Source organism: Muscardinus avellanarius (assembly GCF_963383645.1).
Source record: "Muscardinus avellanarius genome assembly, chromosome: 3".
Taxonomy (NCBI): Eukaryota; Metazoa; Chordata; class Mammalia; order Rodentia; family Gliridae; genus Muscardinus; species Muscardinus avellanarius.
The window spans coordinates 24,724,911-24,747,635 of NC_137788.1; the positions used below are offsets into that span (position 1 = coordinate 24,724,911).

General features: G+C 56.3%; 1 protein-coding gene across 1 annotated transcript; it reads right to left on the reverse strand.

The window, feature by feature from the left end:
* Positions 1-2,288: 2,288 nt before the first annotated feature.
* LAPTM5 (lysosomal protein transmembrane 5) lies at positions 2,289-21,279 on the reverse strand (the record flags this gene model as incomplete). Its single annotated transcript, XM_080690696.1, has 8 exons — positions 2,289-2,417; positions 3,564-3,656; positions 4,987-5,082; positions 6,170-6,292; positions 7,105-7,233; positions 8,487-8,563; positions 9,064-9,157; positions 21,193-21,279. The coding sequence occupies 8 exons, from the start codon at positions 21,277-21,279 to the stop codon at positions 2,328-2,330; spliced, it is 789 nt and encodes a 262-aa protein (XP_080546822.1). The 3' UTR covers positions 2,289-2,327.
* Positions 21,280-22,725: the final 1,446 nt, after the last annotated feature.

The window sequence follows — 22,725 nt, forward strand, 5'->3', positions numbered from 1 at the left end:
GCGCTTTATTTTTGCTTGGGGGTTTGGTGAAGAGCAGATACAATGTACAGAAACCTACCACCCCAAGGAAAGCAGGCACCAGGGGAAGGCTGGCCGTGCCTCACCAGCCCTCCTCCCCGTCCTGCAGGACGCCTCCACCAGCCTTCTTCTGGGTCCCTGCATTCAGTCCCTTCCTCCCTATGCCCATCGTAACCCCGTACCTCCCCTGCCAAGACCACGCTCCTTGGCATGACGGGCAAGACTCTTTTGGTCTCTTGATATTGGTGACAGAGCCCAACTCATGCTACCCTGGGTTCTCTATTAATTTCACTCTCTGGCAGCCCAGAAATATTCCCCGGAGGAAGAGGCAAGAGATGGGGGAAAAGAAACAGGACTAAAATTTTTTGATCCTGGATCTAGCAGTGCCTGAAGTCAAAATCCCTGGCCTTGTCGTTCACAGTGAGAGCCAAAGAGCATGGTGAGCGCCTTTGGGCAGCTGGGCTGGGGAAGAGGTAACCAACCTAGTTCACTACGGTTTGTTATGACATCTCCCTGTGAGTGCTCTTCTCGGGTGAAGGCTGAGCTGAGCTTGTGACCCAAGAACCCTGCTGGATGCCAAGGCTCCTCCTGCCCCAGGACCTGGTGCCCCGCCCGGCTCCGCATCTCCTGTGCCGCTGCAGCCACACTGAGCCCGGACCCAGCCCCTCCCCCAGCAGCCAGGCCGGCCAGGCATCCAGCGACTTCTGCCTACATAGCTTGTGCTTCCTGCCGCCTCCCGTTCCTCCTCGCCCAGCATGGCAGATGCCCCTCCACGGGCCTTTCTGGCCACCTGCAACTGCTCAGCTGTCAAGGATCTGTCCCCACCAAACTGAGAACCTGGAAGCAGGTGACCCCGTTGGAGACTCACAGGGCTAATGATCCGCGATGGGAAACAGCGTCAGGTCAAGGAATTCTCTAGCTGGCCGTGGCCCTTGGGAGTTTCTGAACAGAGCAAACGTGCGCACGTCTCTGTGTGCATGTGTTTATGTGCTGGGTAATGGTGGTGGGAGGCAGGTCCTTGGACCTCCTACAGCATCTGTCAGGAGCACATCAGCCAGAGAGAAGCTTGTCACTGCTTTATTGAGACCTCTTTGTAGCCGCACACCAAGCAATGGCACGGTGTGCTGGAGCCTCCTGCACAGCCCTCTCCCCGTACCCAATAGACCCGGGGCCTTACGGCCTGTCTCCACAGCTGGGCAGCTCCCCCAGGGATCCCACCTACGAGGACACGGGCGAGAAATGCAGCGGAGCCAAATCTCCCCACCATCACCTGGGAGGGAGCCCAGCCTTTGGAAGGATCACCTGCTCTGAACGAATGGACTGTGGATTCGGTCCAGCAAACAGACGTGCCTGGTTTCGGGGCTGAATTTTGCTTGCGCTGCCTTGGGCAGCTCCGGACCCCACTGGGCCAGCCTGGCCAGTGCGGTGGCCTGACAGTGGGGTTCTCCAGCTGGCTGTGACAGAGCAGGTGTTCTGGCACAGAACCCACTGCGATGGGACTGTGCGGAGAGCGGGTTGAAGGTAACTCTTCAAAACAAAACAGTTGTGTGTTCAAAGTGAACATGTTGGGAGCAGCTTCATGATGGAACAACTGTCATCTCCTGCCACGAGCCGAGAAGGGACCACTGTTTGGATTTTCATTTAAATCAGCAATCACCCAGCCACCGAGAGGAACTAAATTCCCAGAGCGGGTGGCCAGTGGTTGGGTGGTCTGAATTGAGTGGTTTGGAAGACATCTTGACATTTTCATTGGATTTTATCACTATTCTATTTATCAGGACTCTAAGTGACAGATGGTTGGCTGAACTGCAATTGTTTAAGCAAACTACTTGAAGAAATTGACTTTATATATGTTGGGGGAGGGGCTGGTTGATGACTGTATCACAGAGCGGCAGTGGGAACTGACCACTCTTCATAAATCATCGAAATAGACCAAATTATTTCACTGACCTGGCCACCGTGCTCTGGATTTGACACCGCTTGGTTGAACTGATCAAGTTGCTGGTTGTTGAACCAAATTCACCAAAATTTAGAATAACCCATTGTCTAAACAAGTATCAATGCTGGGTGACAGAAGCCAAGCTATTGGACCAAATTTTTGAGCCACTCAAAGACCCATTTATCCCAAGGGCAGACCCTGCTGTGCATGTCCTGGGGCCCTGCAGGAGCCACAGGCCAGCAAGAGTCACAAGCAGATTGTCTTGAAGTCAGCTGGTGGTCCACCCAGGCCTCCGGGACCACCAAAGCTAAGAAGCAGCGTTTGGCAGGCAGCTCTGCCCCAGCCAGTGCCAGGGCTGGGCGGGCTCAGGTCACACCTCTGAGTACGGGGGCGGCTCCAGGTCCCCCATGGGAGACTTGGAAGGCAGAGACAGGGCTTCCTCATAGGTCGGCAGGACCACCTGGGAGGGACAGAGAGACTGCAGCTGAGTATTGTCAACAGGGACCCATGATGCCCTTTGATCCCCGAAGTCGAGGGACCCCCACCCCCTACCCCGACAAAGGATGCTGATGACAGGGCCAGCATGTCCTGGGTCTTTACCACGTGCTGGACGCTCTGCTGAGACAGGTGATGTTTCTATCCCCACAGAGGACACACCTGCCCTTGCATGTTTAGCGCCAAGTCCCCCACATTCTGATAACAATGCACTATTTTCTCCGAACTTTCCAAAGAACTAGTCCCATCTCCCAGATCCAGGGGGTGGACATCTGTCCTGGGCCTGCTTGGCCACTCAAAGCAGAATCCTGTCCCCCTGGCTACAGTCACTGGTTTGGAGGGAAAGCATGTGACCCAAGCTGGTCTACGTTGTGTTACTGAGAGGGTGGAATGTTGGTCTAAGGGTTTTGGCAGCCATTTTGCCACCATAAGGGAAGAAGTACCTGCAAATGGGGCCAACACAGAGGGAAGTGGGGTCAAGAGATGTAGGGCGTGAGCTCCAGTCCTGATGTCAGGGTTCAGCCAGGCCTGAGCCAGACCTACATTGGACTTTTAAGTTCACTGAGCTGGTAGATTCATTTATTTTATTTAAATGAGATTGAGTTTGATTTCTGCTATTTGAAACTAAAAATGTCTTGGCTGATACAACCCCACACTGTACAGATGAGGAAACTGAGGCACCAGTCACTGAGCCTGTTTCCCATCGCCTCAGTCGGCCTTTCTAAGCTCTGCCTGGAAGGCCCTGCCCCTCTCCCAGCTAACTTAGACACACTGACTGGCCAAGACTCGGCCAGAGCCACCTCCTCCAGGAAGCCTTCCCTGGTACCCCAGATGTGCTCACTCTCACTGAATTCCACACTGAGCTATAATTATATCTCTCCATCTAGAGCAGAGGTGGCATCTTGGGTTTCTTTATAGCCCAGAATTAGATATAAGGCCAAGAGAGTAGAGGCTGTCAATGATGAATGAATGAATGAATGAATGAATGAATGAATGAATAGAATTTTAGACCAGGATATCTCTTTTCATCCAACCCTCATCTTCAAGTAGAGAACCTGAGGCCCCGAGAGGGGAAGGAGCCGGTCCCAGGGCACAGGGTGGGAAGGCTCACCTTGGGGGGCATCTTGGAGCCGCTCCTCTCCCCCGCCGAGTTCACATGCTTTATGAAGCTGTAACATCTCCACACGCACTTGAACATGTAGACCTGGAGGAGAGCGGGGTCAGGCTGCGCTTTGCCCTCAGCCCCGGAGACCTGGACCATGGCTCGCCCCGGGAGGCCACACCTGGCTGCTGCATGGACCCCTTGGCATACCCCTTGGCAGACTCCAGGGGTGGCCGTCCCTGTGGCCCCGCAGACACCAGCAGCGTGCGGGAGCTTTTCTGGGCTCTGACCCACCCTCTGGCCAGAAGGTCGTGCAGGCCGCGCTTGCCCACCCCCATGCCTGGGAGCTCACTGCCCAAGAGGACCTGCCCTGATATGAGGTGGGTTTTTTTTTTAAATGTTATTACAAAGTGTATTCAGTATTAATTCATGTTTATAAATGAAGAAAAAGAATATATACAGATGTGTACATCTGTCAACTGACAAGAAGCTACAGTTTTCTCTTAACAGCAGAAATAAGAATCCAGAAGAAGGTTCCTGGGGTGGGGCGTGAGGTCCCCAGGGGTGGGCCCGAGGGACAACAGAGGACCCCAAACTGCCCCTGTGGAGATAAGTGAGTCGTGTTCCCTGGAAGGTCTCTTGTTTTGTGGAGTCCCTTGATGGAACTTAATGGGGCAGGAAAAAAAAAATGTGTGCAGAGGTGGTGCAGGGGTGAGTCCAGGGGGGCAGGGAGGCGAGGTGAGGGCCAGAGCCCCATTTCAAGGGCGAGAAAGAGAGGGGAGGGTGCCAGGCCTGGGGCACACACCTGTGACTGAGGAGGCTGAGACATGAGGATCACAGGTTCAAGACCAGCCTCAGCAACTTAGTGAGACCCTGAGGGCGGAGCTGTGCTGGGGCCAGGGATTATCGCCACAGCCCCCACTCTGTCTGCCCAGCAAAGCCTTCAAGAAATCCCCCCTGTGCCCTCACTAGCAGGTCTGAACCATTCTCCGACAGTTCCAAGGGGCAAACTTCTGTGTCCAGGTTGGATGTGGACTGCATGCCTTGGCCGGTCCCCTCCCTCTTTCCCATCACCAGACTTCTATCCATATGATCTCAGGTCCCATCTACATGTTGGCACCTAAGTCACATAAAACTGTGGGCCAAGCAGGCCTCACAATGCTTCTATTGCAGGTGAGATCTGAGCTCTGGAGAGAAGTAGCCCGGGACCACCCACCACACAGCCAAGGAGAGTGGGGCCGGAACGCAGACCCGGGTCTGTCCCCATCCAACTCCACACAGAGAGGCTGGGCCAGAGCCTGCTGGTTACATCCTGAACACAGGCGTCCTTACAGACCATGTCCTCTAAGTGGGATGTCCCCAAGGATCTCAGGGGCAGGAGAAGTCAGCAGCAAGGGCACAGGCCCAGCCACCTCGGGGCAGGACCACTCACCTTCAGGACCAGGACAGTGATGAAGGCCAGAGAGAAGATGACCATCATCTTGATGAACTGGTCATGGGCCATGCCCTCCTGGCTCGGGAGGTAGTTCTGCAAGAGATTCAGGTCCCATCAGTACCTTCAGCCCCGAGAGCTCCAGCAGCACCCATCGGGCAGGACCGTGAGCCCACTCTCCACGCCGGCCGCCCAGGTCACGCGCCGCAGAGGGCTCGGGAGGCAGGTGCAGCAGCCAGCCCCACCAAAGCGGGTCCCTCCCAGGCTGGGCATCACCCAGAGGGGCCACGTGGAGCCCTAGTCCTAGACCCCGGGGGCACGCCCCCTGCCCAGGGGCAGCTTCCTGCCGGTGAGAGGTGAGCAGAGTGAGGTCAGAGCAAACTGGGACGTCAGAGACACAGGTGGTCCTTAGATCCACGCGTAAAACCATGGTCATCCTCCTCGGCTGCCCTCTCGGACCACTCGGCCCAGGACAGCAGCAGCCACAGGACCCCCGAGAGGCATTACCAAGGGCCCACGCGGTGAGCACCTGGGCCAAGGTGCCGGCAGCTCAGGAGGAGCCCTCGTGGGAGCAGAGCCCGCATCTCATCCAGCCAGGGCCACCCCGCCTCCCCACGGCCCTGGACCTCAGAAACTGAAATGACGAGTGTCTGTTGTTTTAAGCCATGAGATCTGGAGATCATTTCTTAAGCAGCAGTAAAAAGCTAATATTATTTCTTTTTTTTTTTTTTTTTTGGTGGTACTGGGGTTCCTGGAAGCCCTTCTATCTCCGGGCTACACTCCCAGACCTATTTTTACATTTTTATTTGGAAACAGGGTCTCCTAAGCCAGCGCGTGCGGCTGGCTTCGAACCAGTGCGATCCTCCTGTCTCTGCCTTCCAAGCGCGGGGATTACAAGCGTGCGCCACCACGCCCGGCTCTAATATTATTTCTGTGGCACGATTCACAGTCCTGGACACCCACAGATGTGCACTTAAAGCCGCATCGTTGCTGGGCTTTCTCCCGTCCTGCTTCTCTCACTCCTTTGGAGTTTCTTCCTGAAAATGCTCCTTTAATAAACCTCTGACACAAAAATCTTTGTCCAAGGGAACCTGTCTAAACCACAGAGACGCAGAGAGGCGAAAGTCACTTGCCTAAAGCCACACAGCCAGCAAACGGGCATGGGCCTCCACCACGGACTCACCATGTGGTTCATGGACTTGAAGTTGAGATAGGTGGGCACTTCCATGTAGGCGCTGCAGAGGGTCAGGATGCTCAGGCAGAAGTCCAGCAGCTGCAGCGTCATCAACGGGACCTTCAAGGTGCCCTTGGGAGGGGGGAGAGGGAACATGAGGACCAGCAAGCAGAGGGCCTGCTGCTGTGGGGCAGGGAGGGCCCAGTGGTCACACTGGGGCTGGGACCACAGCCACAGCCCCCTGACTGCAGGCCAGGGCCCTCCACAACAGAGCTTATCAATCCCTTCAAGAGCATCAGGAGCCAGGCCTGGTGGCACAAACTTGTAATCCCAGCACTTGGGAGGCTGAGACAGGAGGATCTCAGGTTCGCGGCCAGCCTTAGCTACTTAGTGAGGCTCTCAGCAACTTAGTGAGACCCTGCTTCAGAATAAAAGAATAAAAATGGAGCTGGGGGTGTAGCTCAGAGCTAGAATGCCCCTGAGTTTTATCCCCAGTACCACCAAAAAAAGGAAGGACCTCAAGGGAAGTGTGAACAGCAGCTTTGGGGGCTGTGTCATTAAAGGCTGTGGCCTTCCCGGGCACTCGTCACTCACTGGTGTTAACCAATTCTTTTTCTTCAACTTGGTTCCAAAGGAGGGACAGGGCTGGGTGTGGGGCCTGGGAAGGGGACGTGCCCCTTCCTGTGGTGTGAACTCACAGGTAGCCTCGCAGCAGCGAGCACCCACCAAGGACTGGGAGCCCCTGTGCTCGTCTTCCTCCCTGAGTCCTCGTAGGATGCAGGGACAAGATGTTCTCACACAGACGCTGTGCAGAGGAAAAATCTGGGGTGATCTGGAGGAGCACCAGGACTTGCTGAAGGACACACCAGGAAGAGGACCCTGCCTCACCAGACTGTCTCCTACCCCTGTCCCCCAGCTGGTGGAGGCCGGAGCTGGGTACTCACTGTCCGGGTCCGGGAGGCGAACTTGAGGTAGGTGGGCAGCTCGATGTAGGCGCCCAGCAGCGTGAGCGAGCAGAGGAGGAAGTCCATGATTTGCAGGGACAGGAATGGCAGCAGGTACTTCTCCCGGTTCTGGAAGGTCGACCCACACTGTCAGGGGCCTTGTGCGTAGCTGCCACAACCCCAGGCAGCCCATGTCCCCACGCGTCCCCTGCCTCCCTGGATAACAGGCCATGTTCCCAGTCAACTACAGCTGGATGCCTGGGACCACACACTCTCCTGAGTGACACTCTAGGGCTGGGGAGAGGAGACGTGGTGTCTCAGGAGACCATCCCCACCTATAGGGGCTCAAAGGGCAGGACCTGGCTCAGTTCACTCCCATGAAGATGAGCTTTGTGTCCATTTTACAGAGAAGGGGTCTGAGAGGACCTCTGGAAGGGGACACCCAGCGGGCACTGGGGAGGCCCGGGCTGAAGTCCCTCTCCTTCAGCTGAAAGCGAGGGACCACCGTGACCCGTGGGCACGAATATGCACCCCTGCTGGGGGCTGAACCACAGAATGAGTGGTTGCCCAGTGTCGCCTGTACAGGAGGCAAATGAAATGGCCCCCACTGAATCTGAGTCTTCATGATGACCCACTCCGCTTTTCTAGCTGAGCCTTCTGGGTTTCTGCAGAAGCCCTCTCTCCAAGCACCCTTGTGAGTCTCGCTGTTCCGGGGACCTGGCCTCCAAGAGAGTCAGGGCCTTCAAATGGCAGCTTTCCAGGCCAGACAGGGCCGCCCCAAACCTGCACCCAGCCAGTCCCCACTCACCGCCCCACTGGTGCCCGGCTCTCATCAGCACAGGGAAGATCCTCTTTCTGGTGGCAAAGTGGCAGGGCGCTCCCTGCCTCCTCAGGGACTGGGGGACAGCCTGACTCTTCTTTTGCAAGACACTGAGCTGCAATCTGCTCCGGCCTCCTGCACCCAGCTTTGCCTTGGACCACCAAGGCCCTTGGCTGTCACCCTGGGCCGCCCATCTCCCTGCAGTCTGCCTCCATAGTGAGACCTGGAGCTCTCGGGGGCGTCCTGGCACATGGGGCCCACTCGGGGCACCGGCATGTGCTCAGTGCTGGAAGTGTGCTGTATTTTCTGCTGCTCCATTCTATTCCTGGCCCCAGCCCTCTTCCCCACCCTCCCAGCCACCCTTCCTCTTCCCCTTGCAAAATCCCCTGCTGTTCACAGCTTCACAGGACAGGGCACTGAGGCTGCCAGCCCAGGGAACCCATGGGAAAGGAGTCTCCCGCAAAGGGAGGCGTGAAATCCCCAGGTGCAGGCTCCTAAGATGTCCCTTTGCCGTAGGCCTGCAGGTGGGGCTGGGAGGGCGCAGCAGCAGGGGGACCCTCACCTTGATCACGCCAATCAGAAGGCTCAGGCTGATGACAAACAGCATGGTGATGAGCAGGAAGCTGGAGACCAGGTCAGCTGAAAGGCAGGGGAGAGCCGTGAGGGCCCCTGGCTGATGCCGGGCACCCCAGCCAGGCTCCGAGGATCGTGCCTGGGGAACCACTGGACATAAGCATGAACGAGAGAACCCAGGCATTGCCCTCCTGCAGTCCGCAGACTTGAGGGCATCTCAGGCAGGAGGGCCTGGGTCCTCTCTAGTCAGGTGTGGCCTCTGAGTGGCGTGGTCAGGGAAGTCTGTGGCCCAGGACCTGCAGCGAGGAACTGTGATCCATCCCCGTGCCACCGGCAGCCACCAGTGGGTCTAGGCAGGAGAGTGGGGCGCCGCCTTCATGAGTGGGCTCTTGGAGACATGGTGGGGACTGGAGTGTCCCCATCTGCAGGTGAACACCCCAAGCCACAGGGGGCAGGGCTTGGCACGAGGCCGTCCAGCAAGGAAGCAGCAGGACCTGGGCCCACAGCCCCTGCCCCGGCCAGGCCCTCCCCCAACTGGCCCCCGGCGCGTGGCTGCCCTGGCCTACCGATCCTCAGGTAGACGGTCTTGGAGAACCTGCAGGACGCCTTGCCGTGGGCCACCTCCACCGTGTGCTGGATGAACAGCAGGACGCTCATGATCTGGGGACAGAACGGTAGTCAGTAGGATGGCCCACTCCACCACAGGGGTCTCCCACCCCTTGGCGGCAGGCGGAGCTGAGGAGGGGTCCTGGGGGGAGGGACAGAGCTCCAGTTCAGATCCCTGCTCCTTCCTCTTCCTGCTGTGCGACCTTGGGCAAGGTACTTGACCTTCCTGAGCCTCAGTCTCTGCATCTGCAAAATGCAGCTTGTAACTACCTTAGGAGACAGCTGTGAGGAGGAAAAGGGGCGGCCCCCCGAGCGCACTCAGAACCAGGCCCAGAAGGCGCTACTGTCACCAGGTCAGGTGGGGCGGGGATGCGTCCTGGGCTCCTCCTCTGAGCCTTTACTTACTTACTTACTTGCTTACTTATTTACTTTGTGGTACTAGGGATTGAACCCAGAGGCATCTACCTCTAAGCTTTACCTCCAGCCCTATACCATTTTTGTTTTGATGAGAGTCTCACTATTTGCTGAGGCTGACCTTGAACCTGGGATCCTCCTGTCTCAGCCTCCCACATACTGGGATTACAAGCATGTACCACTATGCCAAGCTCTTTTATTTTAGTTAATTTATTTACTTACTCATGTTACTAGGAAGTTGAACCCAGGGACGCTCTACCACTGAGCTACATCCCCAGACCTTTATTTTTGTTTTGTTTTGTTTATTTTGAGACAAGATCTTACTAAGTTGCCTAGGATGGCCTCTAACCTCCCATCTCAGTCTCCCAAGTCCTGGGATTACAGGTGAGAGCCACCACGCCCAGCTTGTGCCCCTCTTATCACTACAGGTGTGAGTATCACGGGATCTTGATCACCTCATTCAAGCATCATGAGCGTCAAGTCCTTGGAGTCATCAGCACAGGCCTGGGCAGCCTGGGGAGCACGGGACCCTTGAGTCACCGGCTGCCCCACCAAGCCCCATCCCTTGGCCTTACAGTCCCCATCTAAAAGTGGAGATGACAGTATCAGCTACTCCACAGGGCCATGGAGGGTGGGCTGAGAGCCGGCAGTCCCTGCTGACCACCAGGAGCAGCTCTGACCCCCACAGGCCTTCAGACTCCAGGCTGGGGAGGCCTATGTCACCTGGATTGCTGCTGCATTTGTTGAAGGATCTAAGAATTCCTCTCCCCTCAGGTCCTGTCTAAGAATAATGAAGAAAGGCAAATGAGAGGGGCGGGACCTGAGTGCTGGGCGGCCCTCCCCACAACTGAAGTCCAGCCACAAAGCTACAGTTTAAAAGGACCGTGGAGGTCACTTCGTCCATCCCCCACCATGGAATGCCGGAATCCTTACAGTGTAGCCACCACTTAAATGTCCCCAGCCATGGGGACCTCACGACACACATCCAAGTCCTTGTAGCAGGACTCCCGTGTCCCCCACAACACACAGGTAATTCTCCAGGAACAATCAGCCACACAGAGAACAACAGGGTCACACCCTCCCCTGTGGTGGGTGCTTTACTTCTATTAATACAACCTAAGTTTACATTGGCTTTCGAGGTGACCCGGTACAGGCATCTCATGCTCAGAGACAGGCAACCAGACAGCCACCATCTGTTTCCCCTTGCTGACTGTAGGTTTTTTGTTTTTAGCTCAGACACAGGTTTTGACTTGTCTTCCCGCTCTGGCGCATCCTGTTCAGGGGTCATAAAGGGATGGAGCAGAAGAAGAGTGATAAAGAGCCGAGGTGCCTTTGAACCCAGAGCCCTAGGTGGCCCCCAGCAAGCATTCCACCTCACTGGCTCTCACCTAGAAACCAGCACGCATTGGGTTTAGTCAGGAAGTATCTTTGCAAAGCGCTGGGCGGCCAGCAAACAGAATTTGCTCTGGCTGGTGCCAGGGCTGCTGGGCGTTAACGCTTTCTGCCCCCTCCCCTGCCTGGCTCAGGCAAACCAAAAAGGCTCAGCCTGCCAGGAGAGCAGGCGTGTGGGCCACGGAAACAGCCCGGCCTGCCCTTGTTCCTCTCCTGGTTTCACTTTTAATGAGAGAAAGGGAAAGGGGCCAGACAGTCGTCCTCCCCAGGCCAGAAGAGGGTAAGCTGCGAGGTGGTGAGCTCCCCGCCCCTGGAGGGTGAGTACCTGGCTTACCTACAGCATATGCCAGGAGAGGCCCAGAAACCCCAAGTCTAGATTTCTAGGGCTGCAGCCCCCACCGGCCCCTCCACCCCTGGTTCCCACCTGCACACAGTCTTCTCCCTGAGCTCTGAGAGGCTGGTGGGCTGCGTCCTCAGAGCCATGTCATCCATGATACCCCTGCAGACAGCTCCGGCTCCCGGCTCTCAGCTGTCCCTCCCTGCCCGTATCGGTCCACCCACTGCTCCTGCACCCTCCGCAGGTGAGGCCATGTGGACAGAAGCTGGGAGCTGATGTCAGACCACCCTGGGTGGCCGGGCTCCTCAATGAGCCACTAGTCGCTCTGGGCCCCAGGCTCCTGGTCCAGGCCTCCCAGGCTTGCTTCCAGGTCAGAGGGCACACCGTGCATGCCGCAGGCACACGGCAAGTGCAGCTGCCTGAGCACAGGGGCATCCATCACTCCTAAACACTCGGCACCTGCCACCTCCTCACTGCAGCCTGCAGAACTCACCATCCTCAGAGGCACCCAAGGGGCAAATAGTATACTCAGAGCCATAGAGGGCACGCAGGAGGCGTGGGTCCCTGATGAGGGCTAGATCCCTTCTGTCTAGAAGACGGAGAAAGGGTTTCACCAACAGGAAACCTTGAGCAAGGCTCTGGAGGATAAGTAGGAGTTTTCCAACAGGGAAGAGAGGAAAAGGCTCCAGGAAGTAGAACATCACATGCATAGGCCCAGGGGCCTGGCAGTGCAGATGTGTCTGGATCCCTCCAGGGAAGAAAGCTCTTACCTGGGAGGGGGGATGTTGCCAATGGGGAACTGAGGCCCAGAAAGAGGCCATGAGCAGCTCAAGGGCACACAGCAAGGCTCACAGAATCAGAATCGGCTCAGACCTCCTGACTCTAAGATGGGGTTCAGGCTGCAGCCCGCCACTCAGCCCCTCTTCCTACTCCACTCTCTCTTCTCCTTTCTCACCTCGTCCCCCCACTTCTCCTTGGTTTCGGTTCCCATTCCCCATTTCCCTAAGCTGAGCGGAGGAGGAAGTGGTCGAGGAGCCGAAGTATTTCTGTTTCTTTTCCTGGCAGCTCTGGGGAGCACCCGCAGCTTGAGCTAAAAGAAGGGGGCTCTGGGGGTGAGGGGGTGCCAAAGGGGTGATATGGAGGCTGAACATGGCGAAGAGGTGCGGACAGACCATGCTGGGCGGAGGGTGGCTGCCGTGATGCGGCGAAAGCCCGCTGGGATTGACTGCAGTGATGGCCGGGAGTCGGGGGGTCACTGGGAATAACGGGCGACAGACGTGGCAGGGTGGTGGCCGTGGAGATGGCATTTCCCAGAGCCCTGGGAGGCAGTAATGAGCCTCCACGGCCACGGCCACGCAATGCAGACACTGCTGGTGACCTTAGTGATGTTGATGGGGAGGTGACAGTGGCCTCACGATAGGTTGGTGAGAATAAAGACCACCCGGTGGGGGGTGGGGGGGTGACATCAGTGTTAGGGTTTAAATGGTGGGGGCTGTTTCTCATTAGTGTCACCAAGGCAATGGGCTAGTTACTTATTCCTTAGCCAGGTGGTGCCTCTTTGTCTCTGGACAGTGTACTTCCTAAGTGCAAGGGTCAAGAATCTACCTGGCCCTTGTCTCTGTTGTACTGGGCAGTATTAGTTGCTCATCAACTAGGGTGCTTTGAAGCCACACACAGAGTTTACCTTTCCTATGCCCAAGCCAGATCCAGAGGAGAGGAGGTAAACAGAGACACCGGTTGCCTCTATTGTAGTTTTAGGGCTAACGGCTTCAGTTGACTCTAAGGCTTTCACTATAGGTCAATGATTAGAATGAAGGCCAAAGACAGAGAGGCACTCTGCATTGTAACAGCTGCAGCCCCCTCCCTGCCTGAGTGCCTGCACAGCACCTAGGCTCTGACTATATTTTACACTTTGGAAATTATCAAAGCAATTTTCCAGTACTGGCACATTAATACATTTTGACTCCTCTTCCCAATACCAGTACAATCAGACCCCTCTATCCCGGGGCTCACAGACTCCCTGTGCAGGAAGACAGGCCTGCACCCCTGTCCACGGGAGCAGGCAGAGACCCAGTCCCCGTCATCCTCAGGGGTAGACTGCTGAGAAGGGACTCAACCATTCAGTATGCGCCAGCTGGCGAGGCCCTGTCCTTGACTTCAAGGTTTTCCCCCACTTTACACGTGAGAGGGCTCACAGGCTTGCCCCCTCTCACAGGCTTGCCGGGCAACAGAAAGCGCAGTTTGTAAAGCGGAGCCCAAGGCCTCGGGGCTGCTGCACACTCAGGCAGCTATGATTACTGCTGTCACCCTCCTCAAGCTCACCTGCCCTGTTCTCCCTGGGGGCCGGGGCATCTGGGGGAAGGGTGCAGAAGGTAATCAGATGCGCCATTGGCTAGAGGAAGCTCCCCTCCCTCTTGCTTCCTTATCAGGGGTGGCAGGGTGGGGCCGTTCCCCCAGAGCCCTATCTCCCCAGCCACCTCTCCAGCAGACCAAGATACCATCAGGACACCCCACTCCACCCTCCCACCATTGACCGGCCTCCTCTCCACCTGGCTCCAGGGGTCACAGCCCTCAGTCAGAGCCCAGTGCAGCCACTGAGGACCCTGTGCGGTCCTCGCCAGGCTGCTCGAGCTCTCTGTACCTCAGCTTCCCCGTCTGTAGAAGAGAAAAAAATCCGCCCACCTTGGAGAGTGGTTGTGAGGGGTAAATGAGGTATAATTATCTAGCACAGCCTGGCGTGGTGATGCACGCTCGTAATCCCAGCACTCGGGAAGATGAGACAGGAGGATCACGGTTTGCGAACAGCCTCAGCTACTGAGTGAGGCCCTTTGCAACTCAGTGAGACCCTGTTTCAAAATAAAGAATGAAAAATAGGGCAGAGGGTGGATCTTGGAGGTAGAATGCCCCTGGGTTCCATCCCCAGTACCGCAAATAAATAAATAAATAAATAAATGTCTATCATAGAAGGTGGTGATACAGAGACGCGCTGAGTGGCCAGCGCTCATGTGTGGACAGGCGGTTTCATCTGTCACAGCCAAACTGAAAACAAGGCAAATGTCCTCCCACAGGGAAACAGGCAAATGCATCCTCATGAGGTCACACCACCAAATGACCAATGGGGCCAGGCCAAGCCCCAGGTGAGGCTACAGCATGACGGGGGCCCAGAAGACCTCTCCTGGCCTCGGCGGAGGAGCTCCAGGAGGGAGCAAAGGCCAGAGTGTAAAGAGGGGCAGCCAGGAGGCCGTGAGTCTATCCCCTCCCTGAGCTGGACTTGGGGTCAACTGCTTAGCAGACACACAGCACACTGCCTGCTGTGTGGCTGGTGGCGGGGACAGGAGCAGCTGGAAACACAAGACCCAAGGCTTTGGAGCGTGGGGACTCAAGGCTGGCTGTTGCAAAGGGCCAGGAGCAATTTACCACCCGCAGCATCAGAAGTGCTGTGCCGGGGTGCTGGCAGCCAGCTAAACCAGGCCTGTGCAGCAAGGCCTGCTCCCTGAGGGGAACAGGGAGGCCTGTCTGCTCTAGAGGCAGAATCCCTGCTGGGTGAACGGCAGCCACTGGGGTCTCAGAGCTGGTCTCCAGGCTCGGCCCAAGGTCTGGTCCCCCTCCACAGCCTCCACCTTGCCAGATCATTTCCCCCAACCATCACTCCCTTATTTACCTCCAGTGACCCACAATCATGAGAGTAACTATCACTGTTACTACCAGGCATTGCGGAGACACCGGGTCCCTCCCCTGAACACACGCATCGGCGACATCCCATCACCCTCTCAGCCCGGGACGCCGCTTCTATTGCTATTCCCACTTCCTCTCTGTTTTGCAGGTGGAATGGAAATCGAGTTTCGACGTGGGAGCTAAGCTTCTAAGAACAGGCTCCCAGGTGCATCCATAGCTCCTCCCCAGCTATTGGAGCAGGACCCTGGGGGCTGCAAAGCCACTTGGCCTCCTGAGCCTCAGTCTCCTCCTCTTTAAAATGGAGGCTCCAGTGGCAGTTGCCATTTGCCAGAGACTCAGCAGCGGGGTACTGGCCCCATAGAGGGAGGAGGAAGCTAAGGCCGGGAAGAGCGCCCTGTCCCCGGCAGCTCCTGAGCTCGGCTGAGGCCCTGCAGCTGCTCACTCTGCTTCCGGCCTCTTGGGGGTTCTGTGCCCCTCCTTCCTCAGGCAGGGTGGGGTCCCCAGGGAAACCAGCACAGGCCCCAAAGTGAGCCCAGATCGAGGTCCTGGTTCCAGGCCACTGCTCCAGGCTCAAAATAAAAGCCTCCTCTCCTGGGGACTCAGGCCCAGGGTGGTGATGGTGGAGAAGGCTTGGCCCCTGCCAGTCTCTGCCCTCTGGCCATGGGCAGGGTTCAGAGCCTGGTGCTTTCACCAGGGAGCCCCCCCCCCAGGCCAGCACCTCCCCCAGCTACACGCCTCCATCAACAGTGGACTCTCCACAGCTTCTCATTCCCAGACACTCTGACCTGGGGCCTGAGACCAGGAAGTGGGGAGGGACAGAGGCCCCACTGATATCTGGCCTGTCCTGGCTGGGCTCACGCAGATAAATGATCATCACCTGCCCCCCACCACCAACTATAGCAGGAAGAGCCCCACTTTGCCCCAGAGGGCCCTGTGCCCCACCCAGGGCCTCTGGAGTTCAGGGAGCAACAATTCACCTGAGGAGCTGGGTGGGAGCCAGAGGTGGGGGACTCCAAAGGAACTCAGCCCTGACCAGGGGCCCCTCAGCCATGGCCCTGAGTAGGGGCCCGATCCCTTCCCCACACCACTGGTCTCCCCACCCCCGCAGGAAGGGCACGAAGCAGTGGTAGCAGAGAACGAGATGTCCCTGTTCAGCCCGAGGGCATCAGGCGTGAAGGTGGCAGGCTCTACCAGACCCCACTGGGACTTTCCTGGCCTAGCGGTCGGGCAGATTTTTAGGCCGCACACAGATGAGCTTTCAAAAGGGGCATGGCCCCCCTCTTTTTTTTTTGTGGTGGCTCGCCACAACCACCGGGAGCTCACCTGCCAGAGCCGTTCCACCTGGGCCACGACAGCTTAACACCTCGAAAGTGTCACCCCAAAGGCAGGAACTATGGGCCTCATTCAACAGATGAGGAAACCAAGGCCCAGCATGGCCAGTGGGTGATGGAGATGAGCCTTTGTTCTTTCCGATCTCAGGTCGCTGTCCCCCAGTGTGGAGCAGAGGAAGGAGTCCAGGAGTTTTGAACAGGTCACATCGGGAAGGCTTTCTGGGAGGTGGAGGCTGGGGAAGAGGAAGACCTTCCCAACCGACCAACAGCCACTCCAGCCCTGGGCTAAGAAGGAATCCTCCCATCCACCCGCTGGCTCATGTCAGGCCCGTGTGCAGCCAGCAGAGGCCCTACTGGACCTGTGTTTCCCACCTTGAAAGAGAGCAGGTGGACCGCTCAAAGATCTACTCTTTCCACTAGAAAAGCAGCGAAGGCCTCCAGCCCCGGCCTGACGCCCGTCCCTCCTAAGCCAGCCTGGTGGCTCTCCTGGCTCTTGCCAACTCCAAGCCTTGCTTGGGCCACTCGCTCTTTCTGGTAAGACCTTTCCCAACACACCCAAGCAAAAGACCTGCTCATCCCTGGGACCCAGGCCTCCTATCAGGAGCCCTTCCTGAATCCCCACTCATACCCCTGTGCCCCCACCCCTACAGCCAGCACAGCACCCCCTTGCCATAGACACAGGTTGCCTTGTCCAGCAGGAGCCTTTGAAGGCCACAGCCGGGGAGCTGGGCCTGTCTCCTGCCTAGGGCTGGGCACCCAGGCGTGCTGGAGACCAGCTCTGCACTCAGGTCAGGAGATGGACTCCTTCTTCAAGTAGCAGAGGATGCTCCAGTGCTCTTTCCAATTTAAAAAGTGGTACGCTTGAGCAGCAAAACAAAACAGCCCTGGAACATAACCCACAATATGAAATAAATATCCACAGGTCCCTGCAGATACACAGAAATAAATCGCTTATTTACATAATAAATGGAGAAAAAACAGACAAATCTCCTGAGCAGAATCCCAAATTACTTACGTCGCTTCTCTACCCTGAAGGAAACAGAGGCTGACTCCCCACTCCTCAAGTGCACGCAAAGTGACTTTGCTCTGAAAGAACTTGGCGTAGAACCGGAGGAGAAGAGTGCCTTCATGGGGGAGACACCTGGAAATGCCACCTTGGCCAGGCACTCAAGGCCTCCACGGCTGGAGAGAAGTCGTATAGATTTCACATCCCCTGGGACAAAGCACTGGGCCTGACTCTTCAAGCTGACGTTCTCGTTCCAAACACACTTTACCTTGATCTCACCATGAGAAGAACATCAGGCCAGCCCCCATGGAGGAACAGACAGCAAAATGCTCAGCCAGTCCTGCTGAAAGCCATCCTGGTCATTAAAACAAAGAACCTGAGCGACCATCATCACCACGGGGCAGGTAAGATGCTGACAGCTAAGCACAGCACACCTAGGTGGGCCCCTGCATGGGGTCCTGAAGCAGGACAGGGCTATTAGAGAAGGTTGCGGACACATGGAGAGAGCCTGGACTCTAGTTAATCGTGGTGCAGCAGTTCCGATCATCAATTGTGGCAAATGTCAAATGTACCAAACTCACGTAGGCTATGGACAATAGGGGAACTGGGTGTGGGATACTCGGGAACTTTCTCTACTATGATCACAATTTTACTGTAACTCTAAAATTGCCCTAGTAATAAAAAGTTTACTGCAGAAAGTAGTACATGCTCATTGTACCAAATATGAGAAATACAGAAAGCAGAAAAATAGCAGAGCTTGTGCAATTCGTAGCCCAGAGACAATCGCCATTGGCGTCAGCTGGTTTCCTCCTCCCCCGGTTTTGACATGTTTCATTTCTACACAGTTTAGAACCTGTCTATTTTATCCTGGCAGGTGTATAGCAGGTGTCTGAAAAACTCTTATGCTGCATCTCTAATGATGGAATGCAGGAACTTAGGGGAGGAGAGGTCCAGGAGAGAGAGCTGTCCAGGCAAAAGGGGCTTCTGGGGATCCCCACCTCCTGCCATGACTTAGGATACCAGGCTGATGACAAGCCAGAACACAGAGGCCAATTCTAGAAAACTCTCTGGCACCCCTATGTGTGCAAGCCCCTTGGGCCTCCAGAGAATCTTCTACACAAACCCACAGAAATCCTGAGGAAGGCGGCCCAGCCAGAAGCTGAGGACCATTGGACATGAAAGAATCTTCCCGTCATAAAGCCTCCGTGACTCAACAAAGCGTGGCGCTGCCTCAGGACGTCAATGGCCTGATTTAACCCTCCCCGGAGGGACCGAGGCTACAAATAGCTTGCAACGTACAGAGCTGTCACCCATGGCTGGCTCCAGATGATGACAGACATGAGTAATTGGCACATCTGGACAGCAACTTCTCTTTTCCCACCCAGATGTTCAAAGTGTTGCTAGCGCACCTGCCACCCAACTGCTAGGGCCCCACTCCTGGACTTTCTGGGAAGGAGGAGGGCCCTCTTGCCAAGGGTCAGAAGACAAGTGCCCATGGGGTCAAAAAAGGACCTCGGGCCAGGCATGGTGGCGCACGCTTGTAATCCCCGCGCTTGGGAGGCTGAGACAGGAGGATTGCGCAGGTTCGAAGCCAGCCTCAGCTACTTAGTGAGGCTCTCAGCAACTTAGGAGACCCTGTTTCCAAATAAAATATAAAATAGGTCTGGGAGTATAGCCCGGAGGTAGAAAGCCTCTGGGTTCCACCCCCAATACCACCAAAAAAAAGGACCTCAGCCCAGACATGACTGCCTGGGCCAAGCACCCAGCTTCCAGACCATTCCTCTGTGCTTAAGTCTCCTTGAGAACATTCCATGCCACCCCTAGGACTTACTACAGGCCATGATTCTCAAGCAGAAGCAGTTGTGGCCCTTGCCTTAGGGACCCAGCTGATAGACTGAGGCAGTAACACTGGCATCTAGTGGGTTGAGGCCAGAGATGCTGCTAAACTCTATACAATGTGCAATTCAATACCTTACAATGAAGAACTACTCAGCCCAAATATCAATAGTGAGCTATAGGGATGGTCCAGATTCTTAGCTGTCATCAAAGCCCTCAGCATCAATCCCACCCCAACCTCCAGGGTGGTCTTTGTGGCCCCCTGCACAAGCCACACACACCTTGACACACCTGCTTCTCCTACCTCATGCATACTGCCAGAGCCTGTCTGCACCTCCTGCCACTCCAAGAAGTCCTCCCCATCACTTGACCCACGCATTCCCCAGTTGGGTGGGAACTGGGTACCACTTGACTACTTATAAGTGAGGAACTCAGAGGGAATGATTGAGAAGAAACCTCAAGCCTCTCACAGTCAGCCTGGCATGGTGGTGCACGCCTGGAATCCCAGTGCTTGGGAGACCAGCCTCAGCAACTTAGCAAGATTCTCAGCAACCTAGTGAGACCCTGTTTCCAAACAAAATATAAAATAGCCTGGAGGTAGAAAGCCCCCAGGTTCCATCCCCAGTACCACAAAAACAAATCAAAATAAAAAAACAATAAATAAAACCTCAGAGCCCGGCAACACCTCTCACCTCCGACTTGATGAAGGAAAACAGGTCCAGACACAGACGTGCCAGAGGCCCACAGGCAGCTGGTGGCAGAGAGAAGGACCCAGGGTCCTTCTGCAGGGATACCTCTGCATACCACACTGTCCTTCAGAGAATTCCAGAGTCTCAGAGACCAAAAACCCTGAAGACTTGATGTGGGACAGCCAGGGTGTCACTGGCTTCTCTTATTTCTGGCATTGGCAGGAGCTGAGCAGGACAACCTCTGAGATCCCAAATCTAGTGTCCTGGAATCTGAGAGCTTGACACCAAGAGCTGCTGCCCGACCTGACACACTGCTAACAATGCACTCCGCGGGGCTCCTGTTCCACAAGCCTTGCAGATACAACTCCCTGATCCTCTCAGCCACCCTATTATTATTATTATTTATTATTATTATTATTATTATTATTATTATTATTATATCATCAATATTTTCATCCCCATGTTGAGAGGAGGAGACCGATTCTGAGAGGCTCTGTTGCTCATGGCTGCACGGCTAAGGGGCAGGGAGCTAGGATTTGCACGCAGGCATCTGTGTGCTAACCGCTGAGGGCACCACCTGGAGTCTGGCCTGCGACCACAAGCTGATGCAGTGGGTCTCAGAGCTTTGCAGCAGCCACCTCACCCTGCAGATTTAGGCTTATTTTGAGGAAGCTCTTCCAAGCCCATGAGACAACAGTTAGCCACAGGCTTGAGTCACCCCAGCGCAAAGACGCCCGAGTCTGGGGGAACTGGGTGTGGCCAGGAGTTGGGGGTAGGGTGTGGGTGTTGACTGGACAGAACAGGGACCCACCTTCAGCACCCCAGACAAAGCAGGAGGCTTGCCCGGAGTCACACTGAGATCCTAGAGACAAGGACTTCTGGCCACACTGTGTGGGCCACCTGGGCCACCCTACTTATTAGCACAGTTCATGTTTCCCTGCCAGGAGAAGGCCCCAGAAGGCTGAGCACTATCTGGGAGGACTCGCCACCTCCCGTCCGTAGCACGCTGGGGATTCTGACCTGTCCCTGGAGCAGCCAGGCCTGAGGGGAGGACCATCAAGGCAGGTCTCACTTGTCCAAGGTCCTGGCCCTGATGCATGTTCACACCTGCTGTGTGTGTGCACACAGAGGCCGTGAGGCTACTACTTTTCCCGCTTGAGAGAGGCAGAAACCGAGTCTCCAAGTGAATGCAAGTCCCATTTGCTTGGGTCCCCCTGCCAATTGATCCACCAGGGACAGCAGGGCTCCCCAAGGGACTGAGGGAGAGACTGAGGCCCAGAGTGGGGAGGGCAGAGAGGTGGGGGCAACAGCTCCCCCACGGTGGGGACCCAGTAAGCCAGGGGCCACACACACCCACATACACACACGCACACACGCGCGCACATCTCCCAGGGCGACCGCACACTCACCCCATGGTAGATGGCCAGGGCCGTGGTGGCCATCCGGACATTGAAGCAGCAGCAGGTCTGGCGGCTGGTGGCCGTACGGGGGGCCATGGTGCTGTCGTCCTCTCCTCTGAGCACTGAGAAGGAAGGAGCCCGGCGCCTGGAGCAGAACAGAAAAGCGGAAGCTGTGACTGCCGTCCCATTTCCGGCCTGCCCCTCAGACAGGCAGGGGGAGGTCATCATGACTGGGGCGGGGCAGCGATGAAGGGGGAGAGGTGAAGGGCCACGGCCTGCTTCAGAGAGCCCACCTCCCCCTGGCTATTCCCAGGGTGGATTCAGGGAGGGCAGAACCCTGCACCCTTGAGACCTACCCCACGCCAGGGCTGGGGCGAAGCTGACACACACACCCAGCCTCCTGGATGCTCACTAAGCCCATTTCTAAATAAAGAAATAAGGCGCAGAGAGGCCACAGCACTAGTCCCAAAGCACACAGTAGTTAGTGCTGGTGGCAGGATTCAAGCCCAGAGCCATCTGACTGGAAAAGTCCAGCTGCCCAGGAAGTGCTCCCCTCTGTCCTCCTGTGCTTGATTCGCTTCTCTCCCCCACACCTCAGCCTTCCAGGGAAGTGCTAGTGATATCCCCGGCCTGCACATGAAGGCACGGGGGAAAGGTCGCCCTGCTGGTCATAGAAGGAGCAGGGATCTGAAACAGGCTGAAGCCACCCGGAGCTGCAGACCCCTCCCCTCCTCCCTTCCTCCCAGCCTCAGGGAAAATCATGCCCTTCCAGAGCTCGGGAGAGGTGTGCAGGCTCCAGAGCAGGACAGAGGAGGAATTACTAAGCAGGGCATCAGCATGTACCAGGCCCTGAACGAAGCTCTTCCTCCTGCTCGCCACAACTCCTCAGGGCCATCTGGGACACCCTCGGTTGGTGCCCCCCCTCCTTGTGGACCTCAAGGCTCCCTGATTCATGAAATCAGGGGTTTCTTTTTCTTCCTCCTTCTTAGGAAACATTGGAATTAATAAATGACTACTAAGCAAACTACCCTGGAATCTACTCGCTTCTCAGATGATATATTGTCCACGCTGCAGTAAAGGAGGGAATAGGAAACATATGCCAACTGCTGGTCAGAAGCCCCGTGTTATTCAGCACAGAGGTGCCCGTCCATAAATCCTGGTACTTAGGAGGCTGAGACGGGAGGATCACAGGTTGGAGCCTAGCCTCCGAAACTTGCCAAGACTCTCAGCAACCTAGCAAGACCCTGTGAAGGGATTCTGCAAGCTTGGGGCTCCCGGGAGACCCCGCCAACCCCTTCCCACTTCATCTTCAAGCCTGTTTATGTCCCTTCACAAGTCTGGCTGAGACATGACCTTGGAGCAGGGATGAGGTACGGCGATGACTTCCAGGCGGGTTAGAATCCTGACACCTTCTGGCTGGGTAGCCACCGCCACAAGAGAAGCAGCAAGCCTTTGGGGCTGGAGATGAGGAGAACGGGGCCAGGAGGGCCCAAGGCCACCCTGAGACCTCTGTGTTTGGTTGTACCAGAAAGTCATTGGAAG